This window comes from Ochotona princeps, chromosome 10, assembly GCF_030435755.1.
Source record: "Ochotona princeps isolate mOchPri1 chromosome 10, mOchPri1.hap1, whole genome shotgun sequence".
Classification (NCBI taxonomy): domain Eukaryota; kingdom Metazoa; phylum Chordata; class Mammalia; order Lagomorpha; family Ochotonidae; genus Ochotona; species Ochotona princeps.
This window is the reverse complement of record NC_080841.1, coordinates 54,812,218-54,830,329: the sequence shown is the minus strand read 5'-3', so window position 1 is coordinate 54,830,329 and position 18,112 is coordinate 54,812,218. Positions and strand designations below refer to the sequence as shown.

At 43.9% G+C, this 18,112-nt stretch overlaps 1 protein-coding gene and 1 long non-coding RNA gene across 2 annotated transcripts in view; one reads left to right on the top strand and one right to left on the bottom strand.

Annotated features, from left to right (window-relative positions):
- The window catches only part of LOC131481271 (uncharacterized), a 105,064-nt gene that overhangs the window by 39,974 nt on the left and 46,978 nt on the right, over positions 1-18,112 (top strand). The window contains exon 3 of the long non-coding RNA XR_009246203.1: positions 16,103-16,163. This is a non-coding gene — a long non-coding RNA (uncharacterized LOC131481271). The remainder of the gene's footprint in view (positions 1-16,102; positions 16,164-18,112) is intronic.
- Positions 15,792-18,112, bottom strand: part of CCDC3 (coiled-coil domain containing 3) — a 115,277-nt gene continuing 112,956 nt past the window's right edge. The window contains exon 3 of the mRNA XM_004578843.2: positions 15,792-16,129. Coding sequence (XP_004578900.2) covers positions 15,857-16,129 — 273 coding nt within the window. The 3' untranslated portion in view covers positions 15,792-15,856. The remainder of the gene's footprint in view (positions 16,130-18,112) is intronic.

The window sequence follows — 18,112 nt, the reverse complement described above, 5'->3', positions numbered from 1 at the left end:
GTGCTATGTGATCAAAATAAATAAAAGGTAAGAGGTAGAAAAAGGCTAAGTCTTAAGCAAAGAAGAAGTATCTTTGGATGATGGCAGTTCAGCTACTGTAGGACTTGGCCATAGAACTAGCTAGTTCCTGGTTTCTGCTGTTGATCCAGGCTAAGCCAAGTTGCAGATGGACATGATAGGCTCCTTTGCTCCCTTCATACAATACTAAGAGACTCAATTCATGATACTACCATCTTTGCCCTGCTATTCTTTCCTTCATAAGTGGTTGGTTAGTGTCACACTGTGCTGGCCACTGAGGGTTCAAAGGAAAATTAGCCACAAGCCCTGCTATCAGGAAACTTTTGACACAGCAAGGAAGGACAAACACAAAAATGAACCAGAAAAAAAAATGTGGTTAACATGAGAATGGAGGTGTGCTTCTAAATGCTATAGGATCACAGAGGAAAAAAGGAGCAATTGATGCAAATGAGGGCATTAGAGAGGTCTTCTTCAGTCAAGGCTTCAATGTTACTCAATTTTTGTGCAGTGGTCTGAATATGCTTAACAGGTAAATTTTATATAGCCTGTGTTTTTAGCCATCATTTTCAAAAAATGACACTTAGAAAATCTTTCCATTTACATTTTGCCTAGCTAGACCAAGCCTTCTCAATAACTGTCTACTTTCAGGCTATAAAACGTAAAGTATTTCAACATTTTTTGTGGTTGAATAAAAATCATGTTAGCCCTAAAATAAGATTTAGAAACATGTACAGGGTTATGTTAGGTGGAGGTAAACCATGAGAGAACACAGCAAAAAGCAGAGGGACTCAATGGGAGAAGGAAAAGTTAGTGCGGGGTGAGAGACATGACATCCAGTGCTGCTTCAGACCATGGATACAATGAGAGGGAAAAGGCAGGAAGAGCTAAGATCGGGGTGATTTTTTAAAAATTGAGATAAGATTGTGTAACAGAACTTTGCTACTTCAAACAATTTAAAATTTTATATTTAAGTAGTTTTCAGTCTATTTACAATGTTGGGCGGCTATTACCACTACATACTTTCAAACATTTTTGTCATTCTAAGAGAAACACCACACCTATTCCCTATTGACCCCCAGGACCTGTCAATCACGATTCTGTTTTCCATCCATTTCTTTTTCGCTTCTCCTTTGGAGCTACCAGTAAGTTTATGATGGCCTGTTTGATGGCATCCTACAGGTCTCTTAGAACCTGCTTATTTTTCTTTATCCTTTTTAACTTCTCATTCTGGGTAAACTCAATAAACCTAACTTTAAGTTCAGTGATTCTTTGCTCTGGTTGTTCAGATCTGCTGTTGAGTGCCTTTAATGGATTATTGGTTTCAACTACTATACTTTTCAAATTTGAAATTTCCAACCAATAACATTTTATGATTTTTTTGTGGATATGCTCTCTCTTGTGTAATATTGTTCTCCTGGTTTTACTTTGTTTACTGTTCATCTACTTCACCATTACTGAAGAGTGAAAATTCCAGGGTTTTCTTTTTTGAGCTTTCCTGAATAATAGCCTAAACCCCATGGTTAAGAGCAGTGTGAACATCTGTCAGTCACCAACATCTATTCCAATGAGAAGCTTGGAAAACAACCATAGAATGGGTTTACAGACTCATGAAACTTTCTGTGTGATGGATATGCACCCCAACACCATTTACTCTCTGGTTCTCATTAGCATACCACCCAACTGTGGTGACTCAGCACCAGTTTCAATAATGTCATGAGGATTTCAGCATTTTCTTCCTCTGGTACACATTTACACTGGTGAGCACCTGCAACCCTGTGAAAGATTGGGAAGGCTTACACAATCCTATCTATTACCATAGTGTGTGTATGTGAGTGTGTGTGTGTTTAAGCATTACTGGCTTCGCTTTAATCAAGCTTGGGTCTTGGAATTTGTAAAATGGTTATGGCTTTCCCACAAATGGAGATGTAAAGCAGACTTCTATTTCCAAGATCTTGGTTTATTTTTAATCTTTTCTTTTCCCCTCCCTTCCCTTTCCTTCCCTCCCTCCCTCCCACCCTCTCTCCCTTCCCCCCACCTATCTCCCTCCCTCCCTCCCCTCCCTTTATTCCTTCCTTCCTTCTGTCTCTTTCAGTTATGAAAGTCAGACTGCTGTTTAGAGTGAGATCATCAATCCATTTTAGTGGTCTCCCAAATTCATCTTCAACCTTCAGAAGATGGCTGCTTGTGTGTCTTTCAAAGATGCACTTAATGTTTTACAAAGGGAATGTATTCTGGATCATCTTATAAGTGCCACATTAGGAACTAAGTATCTAGGCTGCAATTTGAACCTTCCAATTTTTGTAATACTGTGGATTATCTTTCCTAAATTATAACTTGAAGTTTCCAGTGTTGCAATTTAATTCAGCATAAATGACCACTGAGTCCTCTTTTCAAGACACTGAACAACTCACAGCTGCTTTAGTGAGTTAGCACTTTGAGTCCAGAAGTTTTATCCACTATAAAATTGGGGACTTTTCTCTAATGTGGGAGAAATACTAAATATATATTCCCATGGTAATCCTAAGGGTTTATGCAATACAAAACAGAAAATCCTTGAAATCATTTTGGTGCGAGAGCCTTTTTCCAAGTGTGACTTAGTGATATGCCTTTTGTGCAATTACCCTAAATAACAGTCAGGAGGTACAACACAAATGTAGAGTATGTAAGGCAAACTTTCTGGGCTTCTGGCCAGTGTAGTCCCACTGCTCTTTGTGTTCAGAGAGCCCCACATTGATTTCATGCTCAAAGGCACAACCTAGAAATTCTTAGTGAGGGCATTGTCACATAGGACCCTGGCTGACAGTTTTGCCCTGGAGTCCCGCAGACAAAGCAGCTAGTCCTGGGAGTGGATCACAGAGAGGATGGGATTGTTTGTACACAATAACTGGTTTCAGGAAAGCTATGTGATGGTCCTTTGGCAAGGTAGAGGTAGCCTTGTCAGCCAGGAAAGGGTTTGCTGTTTCCTCATAGCAAGGGAAGTTCAACAGGGCTTGTCAGTTCAGAGGATTCAGACTCAAATATATCTGCACAGAGATTTCTGAGATCCCCCTTGATCCAGTCAGACCCTGAGATTGTGGAGACTGTAGCTTTAACCAAGGCTGCCCTATGTTGGATGCTTCTTACCATGTCAGCTTTGTGACGGACTCTTTGGTTAGTTTGTTCACATTTTTGTTTGTTTTGTTGTGGCTTAATTAAAATCTGAAACCTTGAACCTATTGCTTACTTTAGTATAGTTAGTTAGAAGAAACTGCTCAACTCCACAGTTCTTACATTCCTCAAACTCCTTTCATTTTCTAACAGTCATTTTCTTGTTCCCATGTGAAGTTTGTATCCATAGATGCATGTGTAATGTTCAATTTGATACACATTTTAAACTTCTCAAACAATCAACATTTCCATAGGAGAAAAACATGGAAATCTACCTTTTCCTATTATTATTATTATTATTATTATTATTATTACTTTATGATACAGTTCTGTAGGCTCTGGGATTTCCTCTCACCAAATCCCCTCTCCCTGCTCCCACTGACTCCCCCTATATTATTACAATAGTATTGTTCTTCATAATCAGTAATAACTCATAATTATGGGCATAGACAATGGCAAATAGTCCAACATCCTATTGTCAAGATATATTTAGCAGTTTCATGGGGAGTCCATTTTTGATCTGGCAGTAGAAATGCATACTGCATTGTATCTTCACATCTGGGTATGATAGTCTTCATTTCACAGTTACTAGACATCCCCTTAAATGAAAAGTCGCAAAATAAAATCAATAACAGGAAGAAAAGTAGAAATTTACAACACCATGTAGGTAAATAACATGCTACTGAATGACTAATGTTTCATTGAAGAAATGCAAAAGAAAATCAAGAATCTTCTTGAAGAACATGATGCTGCTGTATGACCGACCTATGAGTCAGTGAAGAATTTAATATGAGAAAAAACTGTTTTGAAGTTCTTCATTTGTACTCACTTGTGCCACTCTTTCCAGCAAGTTCCATGTATGGGTTTATATTAGCCTTCCACCACGGTCTCCGTAACCCTAGCTTCTGGCTCACCACTTTCCACCTCCTGTAATCCTGTGTTATGGTCGCATCATTGTCTATACAACCTTTCTCCCACTTCCAATTTGAGCAGTTCCCAGGATTAGGGAGACAACAGGTGTCCTAAATAACTGGGTTGTTGGTGGTGTTGATGTTGCCAGAGCCTGCTGGCCATTAGGTTTGAGGGCCACTGGGACCTATTTTGACATGTAGGATGTCAAAGTCAGTATTATTTTCCCTTGGGATCAGTGCTGGAGTTGCGTTTGCTCCCAGATCAGCACATGCACAGCTCACTGTTGTCCCTGCAGTCTTAAAAGCTTTTGCCACACTATACAAAATGGTGCCCGATGTGCCACTGGTGGAGTTCTGGATATGCTTGCCATTAGGTATGGGGGCTATCTGGGCCTATTTTTGGTGGAATCTGTAGGATGCCATGGTGGTGCAATGCACTGAGCCAGAAATGAGTTTGCTTCCAGTTTAGTGCATGTACAGCCTGTCCCACAGTCTTTGCCTCTCTACATAAAATAGTGCCCTATGCAGCTCTGGTTGGGGTATGGGCTGTGAATTCCACCCTATTCCTGCACTGTCATTTTGGGGTCTGCTGCTTTGTCTCTGCTCCTGGTTGAATCTAACAAATCAGAAGGATGGGTTCAACTCCTGACCTGGTGAACTCTCCTTCCCATCTGGCTGCTAGAGGAGCTTGGACACTGGTGGAGCTCAGATGGCCGTTCGCTGACTGCCGCTGGGGTATCTGGTCACTGCAATACCACACTGTTGTCTCCACTGCTTTTCCACGTCCATCAGTCTCCAGGTAACCCTGTGCCATCGACCTGTCCTCTCCTATTTCTTGGAATGTGGCCTCTCTGCTTCACCTTGGCTAATGATTCTCTATCAGTTTAAACATGTCTTTACCCTATTCTGCCATGTTGATTCTGCCACATCTTCTTCTATGTTTTAGGAAATCTACAGTACATTTTCATTATCTGTTCTCCTTCTGCTGTGCAAGAAACACTGGAACTTTTCTATTGAAATATTTATTCATTTTTATTGGAAAGACTGATTTTCAGAAAGGAGAGAGAGAGAAAGATCTTCCATCCACTGATTCATTCCCCAAATGTTTGCAGCGGCTGGAGCTGTGCTGATCTGAAGCCAGGAATAGGAATTTTTTTCTAGTTCCCAATGTGGGTGCAGGGTCCCAAGGCTTTGGGCCATCTTTCACTGCTTTCCAAGGTCATAAACAGGAAGTTAGATAGGAAGTAGAACAGCCAGGACATGAACTTATGCCCATATAGAATGCTGGTGCTTGGAGTTTTTTTAAAATTTATTTTATTTATTTGAAAGGGAGAACTACAGAGAGGGAGAGACAAAGAATCTTACCTGAGCTGGGTCAGACAAAAACCAGGATCCAGGAGCTCCTAGGAGACACCTCCAGGCCCCCCATGTGGGTGTAGCAGGCTAAACACTTGGGCTGTCTTCTGCTACTTTCTCAGGTCATTAGCAGGGCACTGGATCAGAAGTGGAACAGCCAAGATGTGAATCAGCACCCATAAAGATGCTGTTATAACAGGCGGTGGCTTTATCAGCTATACTATAACCCATAATGCTGGTCCCTGCACAAAAACTTTTACTCCTCTCTCATTCTAGCTTAGTACTTAAGTAACAGTACCTACCTAAGTAAGGATTGATTAAATCTTACCCATCACTCCCTCCCCATTTCCCCCAATCTCATTACACTTTTAAGTGCTATGAGCTATTTTTTTCTATATTCTGTGCAATCTTAGTCTTTCTGTGTGGGCTTATTTCACCAACCATAATGACCTCCAATTCCATCCATGTTATTACAAATAACCAAATTCCATCCCGTTTTATTTTAATTTTTTAAAAAAATGTTTATTTGGGGCCTGGTACAGTGGCCTAGCAGCTAAAGTCCTAAGTTTGAATGCACCAGGATCTCATATGGGTGTTGGTTCTTATCCCCACGGCCCCGCTTCCCATCCAGCTCCCTGCTTGTGGCCTGGGAAAGCAGTCAAGTACAACCCAAAACCTTGGGATCCTGCACCCGCGTGGGAGAGCTGGAGGAGATTCCTGGCTCCTGGTTTCAGATTGGTGCAGCTTCGGCCATTGCGGTCACTTGGGGAGCTTTCATCAGTCGGAAGATCTTCCTCTCTGTCTCTCCTCCTCTCTGTATATCTGACTTTGCAATAAAAATAAGTCTTTTTAAAAATTTTATTTATTTGAGGGCATGGCACGATGGCTCAATTGGTTAAATCCTTCCCTTGCAGGTGCCAGGATCTAATATGGGTGCTGGTTCATGTCCCAGCTGCTCCATTTGCCAACCAACTCCTTCCTTGTGGCCTGAGAAGCAGTGGAAGATGGTCCAAAGTGTTGGGACCCTGCACCCACATGAGAGACATAGAAAAAGCTCCTGGCTCCTAGCTTCAGATAGGCTCAGCTCGGCCATTGAGGCCATTTGGGGAATGAACTGGAGGATGGAAGATCTTTCTCTGTTTCTCCTTCTTTCTGAAAATGTGCCTTTCCAATAAAAATAAACTCATCTTAAAAGAAGATTTGCTTATTTGAAATATTTAGGGAGAATGCAGTTTCACCTGTTAGTTCACCTCATAGCTGGACACAACAGCTGGAGCTAGGCCAGGCTGAAGCCAGGAACCAGAAGTTTCTTCTGGGTCTTCCACATGTGTACAGGGGCTCCAAGGATTTAGGTCATCTTCCACTGCCGTCCCAGGCCATCAGCAGAGAGCTGGTTCAGAAATGGAATAGCTGGGACCTGAATTGGCATCCATTTGGGATGCTGATGTTGGCAGCCAGCACTTTTACCCACTATGTCACAATACTAGACTTTCATTCCTCTTTATAGAGGAGTAATAGTCCCTTGAGTACACACACACACACACACACACACACACACACACACACATTTACTTTGTTCCTCAGACTCAAGTTTCCTTTGTTGGACCCTTGTGGTTGGTGCGGCAATAAACATGATGTGCAGATGTTTCTTCAGCAGCTGTATTTAATTTCCTTTGGAATATCACTATGGGATTGCTAGACCATATGGTAATACAACTTATAGTTTGTTCAGAAGCCTCCATACTGTTCCACAATGGCTATACTAATGTATCTTCCCACCAAGACAGAGCAATGGTTCCCCTCCCCCACGTCCTCACCAGCACTTGTCGTCTTCGGTCTCTCTGATAGCAGCCAAGCTAACTGGGATGAATAATATCTCATTATGGGTTAGATTTGCATTTCCCTGATGATTTGTGGTCTTGAGCATCTTTTCATGCACGTATTGGCAATTTGTATGTCTTCCTTTGAGAAATGTCTGTTTTAACATATTACTCATTTTTTTTTACATCAGATTTTTTTTTTTTTTTTTGCTGTGGAGTTCCTTACATACAGTGGTTATTAACACTTTGTGAGATGGCCAACTTGAAAATATTTGGGGGCCCAGCATGATGGCTCAATTGGCTAAATACTTTCTGTGCAAGAACTCCCATACTGGATCCCAGTGTTGGATGCCTTCACTTTGTTGCTTGTTTCCTTACTGTGAGAAGCTCTATAATTTGAAGAAATATATTTGTCAATTTTTACTTTTATTTAGCAATCTGTTTCAGGATATTCTTGCCCATTATAAATCCCTGAAGTGTCTTCCCATTTATATCTTCTTCTTTTTAAATTTGTTCACTTTAACCTTCCAATTTATGTTGTACTTTGGATTATTGTCTTTAAATTATACTTAGGAGATAACGAGCTCAATGTGTAAAAAGTAAAAAGCCCATATTTCAGCAGGAATAAAGGGAAGGGGTATACACAATGATCAGATGAAAGATAATCCACTTCACTCATAAATAGAAAATCTTTAAATAATCACAAATAAGTAAGACTGCAGTAGCATATCATTTTTTTTTTAAGATTTTATTTATTTTTTTTTATTGCAAAGTCAGATATACACAGAGGAGGAGAGACAGAGAGGAAGATCTTCCATCCGATGATTCACTCCCCAAGTGAGCCGCAATGGGCCGGTGCGCGCCAATCCGAAGCTGGGAACCTGGAACCTCTTCTGGGTCTCCCACGCGGGTGCAGGGTCCCAATGCACTGGGCCGTCCTCGACTGCCTTCCCAGGCCACAAGCAGGGAGCTGGATGGGAAGTGGAGCCGGGATTAGAACTGGCGCCCTTATGGGATCCCGGGGCTTTCAAGGCGAGGACTTTAGCTTGTAGGCCACGCCACCGGGCCCCAGTAGCATGTCATTTTTAAACACTGGTTTGACAAAGATTGTTATTGTACCTTATTATTAAAAAAATGGCATTTTTTATTGTCAGAGGATTAAAAAATTGCATTTTGATTTTCAAAAAAACACAAATTTTGGCAAAAACTATTTGCAACAGTATTGACACATAGGTACTTTTTTCTTTTCTGTTTTTGTTTTTTGATTTTTCCACATATAAGAGAATGTACAGTGTCTGTCTTTCTGGGCCCAGCTAACCTCATTCAGCCTGACATCCATTTTGATGCAAATGGTAGAATTTCATTCTTTTTTTATAACCAAATGACATCCCATTGTGTATAGATATAGGTAGTTATATATACTAATCATGGAGAGATATTTTGTTTACTCATTCCTTTGATGCTAGACACCTTGATGGAGTCCTTATTTTGGCTACTGTGGACAGTGCTGTTATAAACATGGTGATATTGGTACCTTTTTGATAAACTGTGCTTACATCTTTCAGGTATATACTCATTAACAGGATTGCTGGATTGAATGGCTAGTTTATTTCTAGTTTTTTTTTAATCTCCATAATATTTTTCACAGTGGCTACATTAATTCATTTTGAGCTGATATTTGTATGTGGTGGCAGAAAAAGATCTAGTTTAATTCTTCTGCATTTCCAGTTTTCCAAAAGCCATTTATTGAAGAGATGATTCTTTCCCAAACCATGTTCTTAGCACCTTTGTCAAAAATGAGCTGCAGGTTGATAGTGGATGTGTGGGTTTGCTACTAGGCCTCTCTAGTGTTCCACTGTATGATTCTGTTTTTGTGACAATACCACAGTGACTTAATTACTGTTGCTGTATGATATGCTTTAAGATAAGGTATATAATGCCTCCTTCACTCTTCTTGTTGGTTAAGATTGCTTTACAAGGGGTTGATGTTGTGTCACTTGTGAAGTTGGTATCCCATATAGCTGTTGGTTCAAGTATTGGCTGTTCCACATTTGATCTGGGGCCCTACTAATGCACTTGGGAAAGCAGTGGAGGATGACCCAAGTATTTTTAGGGCCCTGTACCAATGTGGGAGACCCAGAGGAAACTCCAGACTCCTGGCTTTGGCTTAGCCTAGCCCCAACCACTGTGGCCCTTTGGGGAGAACACCAACGGATAGAAGATTGAGTCTCTCCCTCTCCCTGTCTTTTAAATAAATAAAATAAATCTTAAAATAAATAAATAAACAGGGCCTGGCATGGTAGTCTAGTGGCTGGAGTCTTCGCATTGCATGCACCAGGATCCCATGTGGGCACCAGTTCATGTCCCAGCTATTCCACTTCCCTTCCAGATCCCTAGTTGTGTGGCCTGGGAGATCAGTGGAGGACAGCCCAGTGCCTTGGGACTCCGCACCCATGTGGGAGGCCCAGAGGAAGCTCCTGGTTCCTGGCTTTGGCTCAACTCAGCTCCAGCCATTGTAGCCACTTGGGGAGTGAAACAGAGGATGGAGGATCTTTCTCTCTGTATCTCCTCTCTGTAAATCTGTCCAATTTTTTAAAAAAAATATATTTAAAATAAATAAATACAAATGGATAAATAATTTCTTTGGGTCTTTAGGATCTCGTGGCACTGCACAAATTCTTGGTAGTTTTTTTTTTTTCCTAGTCTGCGAAAGGCCATTGGTGTTTTGACAGGGATTGCACCGAACTGTAACTCATTTTGGGTAGTAAAGGCAGTTAAAGGATGCTTCTTTTCCCAATCCACAAACATAGGATATATTTCTAATTCTTTGCCTTCACTTCAGTTTCTTTCATCAGTGTTATATAATTTTTATTGTAGGCATCCTTCATCTCTTGAGTGAAATTTATTCCTAGGAACTTTATTTTCTTGGTAGCTGTTGGGAATGGGATTACTGTCTTGCTTTCTTCTTGAATAATGTGTTCTGGATGTGTAATAATGCTGAGAATTGTGCTTTGTCTCATAGGTTTTGAAGGCCATGTTCCCATTTTCATTTGAGTAAAGACATTTAAATGTTTCTTCTTGATTTTTCTCCTTGATTCATTAATTGTTGAGTAGATTTATTAGCTTTCATGCGTTTATGTCATTTCCAAACACATTGTTATTCATTTCTAGTTTTATTGCACTGAGATCAGAAAGACACTTGATAACATTTTTTAAAATATGTGTTAGGATTTGTTTTGTGACCTCTCATTTGATCCATGCTGGAGAATGTTCCATGTGCTACTGAGAAGAATGTATATTCTGTAGCTGTTGGATGAAATGTTGTTTAGATACCTCTTAAGGACACTGATCCAGAGCATGATTTAAGTCTGCTGTTTCCTTGTGGACTTTCTGTCTGGTGATCTATCTAGTCCTGACACTGGAGTGCTGAAGTCGCCTGCTCTTACTGTATTGGTCTCAGTCAGTCTCAGTCTCTTTCTTTCTTGCTCTTATTCTCTTCATCTCTCAGTCCAACTTTATTTGCTTTACATATTAGGGTTTTCTGAGAATGCCTGCATAAATATTAAGAGGTACTATTTTCTTACCCACAGTTGAGCCCATTGTTATTATCATAATTATGTTATGATTTTCCTTGTCTCTTACTGCTTTTTCCCCCTTCTATTTTCAATTTTACAATATATTTGCCCTATCCCCTTCCAAAATTCCCTCCCCCTAACTGATTTCCCCCATATTATTACAGTAGTGTAGTCCTTCATAAGCAGTCGTAAGTCCATCATTCTGCTATTTAAGTGTATCCTGACATTGCTGGTGCAGACAATGGCAGATGTTTTATCCAACTTAAGTATGGCTTCTCCTGTTTTCTTTTGGGTTCCATTTGCATGGACTATGTCAGTTTCTGGTAAGCATCATATACTGGTGCACACTCTTTTTTAATCCACATGGTTACCATAGGTTTTAACTGGAAAACTAGATGCATTTACAATTTAAGTAGTTAAGTTAGTTCTCTTACCATTTTGATACTTGTTTTCTATTTTTTATTTAATTTCTTTCCTTTCTCCCTCCATTACAGTCTCTCTTGGTGGTTGTTCTAGGAGTATGGTTTGATTTTTCTTTGCCTGTTACTTTGGTAAATCTACTATAGACTTTTGGTTTTGGTTAGTCCGAGTATAATGTACTGTTTTGAAATGATAACAACCTGACATGGATTATTTAAAATTAAAGAAAAGAAATTAATCTTAAGAATTCTTCATTTGACGAGGCAAGCAGGTGGATTCTGGAATCCTACTTTGTTAACTAAGTGAAGTTATAGTTCCCTGAAGAAGCTGAACATGTTGACATGTGATGTCACTTGTACATTGAAGGGTTAGTTATTTTTTTCCCCCTAAGACTTCATTTGTGACTGTCCTTCTAGAAAATTCTAAGCCACCTGCATGTTTCCCCTGTGTCTGGGGACTCTTTTACCACTTAAGCACTAGGTGCACACCAAGTTGAGATTTGCTGCAGATCTGTTGTCAGTGTGCGGTCACAGCCTCAGGGACACCCTGAACCCAGATGTATCCCAAGTCTGCATGTGGTAGATGGTTCCTACCCTGTGGTGACTTCACTTTAAAACAGTTCTGTTAGGGCCTGGCGCAGTGGCCTAGCGGCTAGAGTCCTCACCTTGTACGCATCCCCTGGGATCCCATATGGGCGCTGCTTCTAATCCCGGCAGCTCCACTTCCCATCCAGCTCCCTGCTTGTGGCCTGGAAAAACAGTCAAGGACAACCCAAAGCCTTGGGACTCTGCACCCGTGTGGCAGACCCAGAAGAGGCTCCTGGCTTCTGATTGGCTCAGCTCTAGCCATCATGGCCACTTGGGGGAAGTGAATCATTGGATGGAAGATCTCCCTATCTCTCCTCCTCTCTGTATATCTGCCTTTTCAATAAAAATAAATAAATCTTTAAAAAAAAAAAAAACAGTTCCGTTAGAGCTCAAGCCATCATATAGAAATTCTAGAAGAACTTGTTCTAGAAACTCTAGGAAGACGAAAAAGAAAAGAAGGGAAAGTCCAAAGAGTGAAGTTAAATATGCTTTAGGGAGTTTTCCCGTAAGTTCTACTCGGCAGCTTTTGCTTGTATGTTACTCGGTACCCGATGAAAGGCTTGGAAATGTAGGCTGGAAAATGGAGATCTAACTGGCCATGGTGCCAGGGTTTTTTGGCAAAAATGAGCAGAGAACAGGCTGCTGGGAGTAGCCTTGTGGATTGGAAGCAGGCAGCCCTGCTTGGAAGCAGCTCAGCTCCGGCTGTGGAGGCCACAGGGAGTGAACCAGCAAATGGAAGATCTCTGTCCCTTTCTCTGTCTCTCCTTCTCTGTGTGTAATTCTTCCTTTGAGATGCTAAAGGCGTTTCTGGCTATGCACTGTCCAATATGGTATCACTGGATTCTGTAGCTGTCAAAATTGAACTCAACTTGAAGAAAAAGTCAGTTACTGAGTAGTGGCATTGTGTTGGGTGGCTGAATGCAGAATCTCATTCAGTTCTCCCAACAGCCTTGAGGGTTAGAGACTGATGTTACCCTTATTTTTACGTATGAGCAAGTATAGCTCGAAATGAAGATGGGTTTGAATCCTTGTTGGCCACCTGCACTGTTGCATGATGCAGGCAGTTTAGTTGACCTTTTGAAGTCTCTGGTTCCTCTTGGAAAACAACGATCAGTCTATTTTATAAAATGATCAGGAATATTAAATGGGATATCTTGTAATAAAGAGCCTACTACTAACGGGGCTGGAGCCATGGAGTAGTAAGCTAAGCCTCTAGTTGTGTTGCTAGCATCTCATATGGGTGCCTGTTCATGTCCCTGCTGCTCTGCTTTTGATCCAGCTCCCTGCTTATGCCCTGGGAAAGTAGTGGGAGATGGATCAGGTCCTTGGGTCCCTATAGCATGTGGGAGACCTGGAAGAGGCTCCATGCTCCTGACGTTGGGTCAGCTCAGCTGCAGCTGTTGTGGCCATTGGTGAGTGAACCGTGGATGGAAGAGCCCTTTCTCTGTCCCTCTCTCTGTGCAACTCTGCCTTTCAAGTAAGAATAAAATAAATCTTATAAAAAAATAAAGAGCCTACTACATGCTAGATATTTGATTTTTCAAAAAGAAAGAATATGAACTATTGCTGAGTCAACAATGTGGTCACAGCCACCATGGTTTGAGTTTGCAATTCCTCCCTTAGGTGAGGCTTTACATGAGGGTATGTGGATTGTGTGAATGTCTGTCCCTGGGTGGGGTCTTCCACTTGTCGTGTGGCCTGTTGGAAAAAGGTAACAATAAGGGAATTACAAAGCAGCTGGTGTAGGCAAGGTGGCCTCCACTGGAACCCCCAGCGCATCCACATTTAAACACACTGTGGGTGCCAAAGAAAGCTCAGCCCTAAGCTAGTGGTGCTGCACATGCTGCCTACTTGTGACCACGACCAGAAACTTGTAAAGATTCTAGATCGCATTTGCCTCTTGCTTCTCATGTGACTTTGAAAAAGTCACTTGGCTTCCTAAGACCATAAGGGGAAACTCAACCACAACTTGCATTTCCTAGACGGTGCCCAGCCAGGCTAGCTCAAACATGTCAAGTACTGCCTAATTCCCAGAGTCTGGAACATACGGATGTCCGATTAGGACAAGGAACAGATGTTGGGGCTGCAGGCAGCAGACTGTAGGGCAGTCCCCTCCAGCCACAGATCTCAGCACACAGTGCACTTCTGAAGGCACTGATTAATGAAGCTGCTTGTCTCCTGTGAGCAGCATGGCAAGCTAATGCTGCTTTCCTGCAGATGCTGAAGGATGGCAGCCGGGGGCGAGGCAGGGTTAAGCAACATCCAGATGCACAGAGCAGGTGCCTACAAGTTCCCAGGTGTGACTCATAGGCATTTTCTCCGTAGTGATTTTCACTTTTCAGGCCAAAGTTGGAAGTCCCAAAATGTGCCTGACCCCAGAAAAACACTCATGGCCTCTTTGTTGCGGTTGAAACTGCCGCTCTGGTTTATTGGAAAAGCAAAACATCATGTACCTGTAGGGACCCAGCGTGCAGGGTTCTTCAGGCACCGGCCGCATGGCACCCTAAGCCTTCCCATTCCCCAGGGTGGGAGCAAGCCTGCTTTAATGACAAGTCCTCAGCAAGAACACACTAGCAGGTGCACCTTCTATCTTTCCATACTGTGAAGACGATGGCTAAGAGAGTGGTGGCAGAGCTTGGCAACCTGCATGGCCCTGGGTGGACGTCCCCTTCCTTTCTGGTCCAGGGCACAGATGTGCCCCTTGTTGCATTAGCTGTCACCAAGGCTTCAGTGGCACAAAGCTTCCCTTGCCATACTGGCTGCCAGCACAGGAAGCACCTGCTTTACGAGAGGCAGATGAGGAGAAATCTGACCATCTGCGCCATTTTTTTTCTCAGGAGATGACAGCTTCGGTAGAGCCTGCAGTGTCACTGAGGGTCTCTGGGTGGCACATCCTGATGAGGGGTAGTGGTGTCTACTGGGGAAACTGCAGGCAAGAGCACCTGCTGGTTTGTGGGATCACTGAGACAGAATAGTTAAGAGGCTCCCCTCGATGGACTTTGGATTGGGTGTGCTCCAGGGGTAAGGCGAGAGAATGCTCTCCCTCTTCACTGTGGTACTTTCTTTGTAACCAGGATAACATAATGACAAGTGTACTGACTGGTGGTGACATGATTATCAGGGTGTGGGCGGGCCTTTGTGGGGGAGGTAGGGCGAGGCCCACATGTCAAAAGGCAGAGCTGGGAATGGCTGGAGGAAGGTTTTGGGGGACCTGGATGGGAATGAGGAGGGCCGGGGGGTGTCTTGGCAGCATGGAAATTCGTGACAGGGAAGAAGTCATCTGACTTTGGATTCTAGCAAAGATGCTAGAAATAATGACTGAGCAAAGCAGAGTTGAGCAGTGGCTGCAGTGGCTCTCAGGTTCTTCCAACCGCAGTTGGATGACATCTGTGGGGCTCAGTTCAGCAGCTGCCCTCTAAGGCTAGCCATATGCATCGTCTGCAACGCTAGGGAGCTGGCACTCCGCATCACCTTGCTGCACTGCCTGCTGCTGCCCTAGTCCCAACTCACTTCCCTCAGCTGAGACAAGTTAATCAGGCCTTAACAGGCCTCGGCTGAGGGAGTCACTGGCTGGGGCCAGGAGTGGCCCCCTGCAAGCATTAGTTTATGGGTACCCTTCTTTTAAAAAACACCCCAAGTTCCAGGCCCAGTGTTGCCGCTCACTTGTCGGTATCGGAGAGCTGAGCGCAACCCTGATGCTCTTCTGACGTTAATGCTAAGCCGCTTATTATATTGTACCCAAGTTCATGCCCTCCCGGGACTGCTCCCAGAAGCTAAGGGTCAGAGCGCAGGCCTGCACTTGCAGGCAGGCGTGCCTGGGGCCTGACTGAGGCCAGGGTGGTCAGCACCCACGGGGAAAAGCCAGTTTTTGCTAGTTTATCCAGGTGCATTAATAAAAGTAACTCCGATAAGGTTTGAAAACAGGTGCAGGCATAAAAGCACCGGAAATTTCCACCTTCCTCCCGGAACAGGCGAGGCGGGGCATGCGCCCAGCAGCCTCCTGGCCACCTGGTGCCCCCGTGCTACCCGCGCAGGTAAGGGGCAGGCGCGGGCTCCCGCCCTAGTGCATTGAAGTGTAGTGGCACTGCAGCGGCCGCCAGCTTCTCGCTGAGCTTCTGGTTTACCAGCTGCAGGTGGCGGCCATTCTTGCGTGCTTGCCGCAGGGAGCGTTTGACCTTCTTGACGCGCTCCCGGAGTTGCTTGTTCCGCTTCTCCAGTGTGGCCACCTTCTGCTGCAGCTTCTTGACAAGGTCCTCTTCTTCAAACAGGGCCTTCTGCACCGAGGAGCACATGAGCTGGGGAGAGGAAATCCCACGATGGGAGAGGCAGGTGAGTCTCATGCGTCTCATGCCCTCCCCCCCCAGTCCCGACAGCCCCGCTCCCCGCAGCTCCAGGCCTGGGTGGGGGGACAAAACGTAGAACATCCCTGATTGTGACCCCGAGTGGCTCTCTGCCCAGTGAATCCCCCCTTGACCTCAGATGCTCATCAAGTCTCTGCTGTGTGCTGCTCTTCCCTTTGGTTTGAAATTATATTCTGAGTGTTACCTGTGATACAAGGCGTGCCTGTGATAAAAGACTGGAGAGAGGTCTGGTGGATTCAGTTCTGGACCGTGCGTGGGATGGAAGGGTTTGCTCTCTGTGAGACGGCAAGGCAGTATCTGAGTGTTTGGTGTATGTCTAAGAAGCATGGAGCAGAACCGTGCGTGTCACACCGAGAGTGTAAAATACAGTGTCTGTGTGTGGACTACGCAAGGCATGGCAAGGACGTTGGCCATGTCTGGGAAGCAGAGAGCTCGGGAGTGAGATGTGTTTTCATTGTGTATCCTTGTGTCTTGAATTCTGTGTACCCATGTATAAAGCAGGAAGGATGTACAGTAGCATGTAGAAGGTAGGATACAGATCTACCTAAAACGAAGGGGTCTGCCTGCCCGTCTCCTTGTGCTCCCACCTGTTCTGCATTATCTAGAGTGAGCCTTCAATAAAAGGCCTGAGCTTGGGTTTCTGTCTACACAGTCGGCCCTCTGTGTCTATGATATCAGCATTTGCAGGTTCAACCCGTCTCGACTCAAAAAATACTTGAGGAAAAAAATAAAACTTCCAGAAAGTTTTTACAAAGTGAAACTTGAATTTGGGGCGTGCCGAGGGCTGTGCTGAGGCCAAGAAAGTGAAGGGAGGTGTGGTCATACCCTGCTGTAGCTTCCCCTCCTTCCACCATGCCCACCCCCGTCTCCAGCACCTGTTGTTGGAGCAGTGTTTGCCTTGGGTGTATATATTCGTGTACATGTGAAGTAATTAGGTGTATGCTGGTTACCTGGATGGGTGTAGACTCTTGATCCCTAGTTGTATAGCGCCTACATTGTATGAGGATATAAAGAAGCTAGCTTATGGAAGGATCTATGTAGTGTAGTGAAAATAATCTGTCATTTGATAAAAAGATGTTGAGCATTCATAGGTCTTAATCCCTGTAGGTGGATGTCCTGGGACAAATCCCCCATGGACACTGCAGTGGACTGGTGAGGTAGAAGTGCTTAAACCCAGACTGAGGCCGGGCTGCCCTGGTTTCAAGTCCTGGCTCTTCTGTGGATGAGCCTGGGCAGTCTGGGTAAGCATTTGAAGTTCAGGACAGTGGACTCAAAGCATTTGTTTCCTCGGGTTTGTGAAGGAGTACTGCAGGCTGACAGCCCTCAGCTGGGTCTCTTCCCACAATCTGCTCCCTCCCTCCCACACACACTTCATGGAGCCATCCAAGGCCACACCCCCTTCTCTGGGGCACAAGCATCCAGTGCCTAGCTGACACGAGGGTGTGAAAGCCAAGGCCTCCCCCCACCCACCCATGCCATGATGAAAGCTCTCTGAAGGGTTGTCCCAACCTTAGGGTAGCCATCCACTTTTCCCCTCTGTCCAGTCCTGCATCCTCCCACTTCTTTTAACCCCCCTCCTCTCCCCTGGTGTTGATCCCAGGAGAACTCTCTAGAAAACTCTCATCTTGGTTTTCTTCCCAGAGAACCTGACCAGCAACACTCGGCCTCTGTGTCCGTATCATAGGAGCCTTGTGGTTGCTAACAGCATTTGCAAAGTTGGACTTGGAAGGTACTTAAAATCATCATGCTCTGATAAATAGCAAATGTTCAGTGTTCATCACTGTTAGTCTCTTAACCTTTATGATTGCACCTACCTCTGTCTGCAGTCTGAATGCTCATCTCCTTGCCCCAAGCAAACTGTCTGCAAGTGGTTTCTCAGCATACCTGCCTTTACCCCATCAGGCTCTCTGCCTTTAT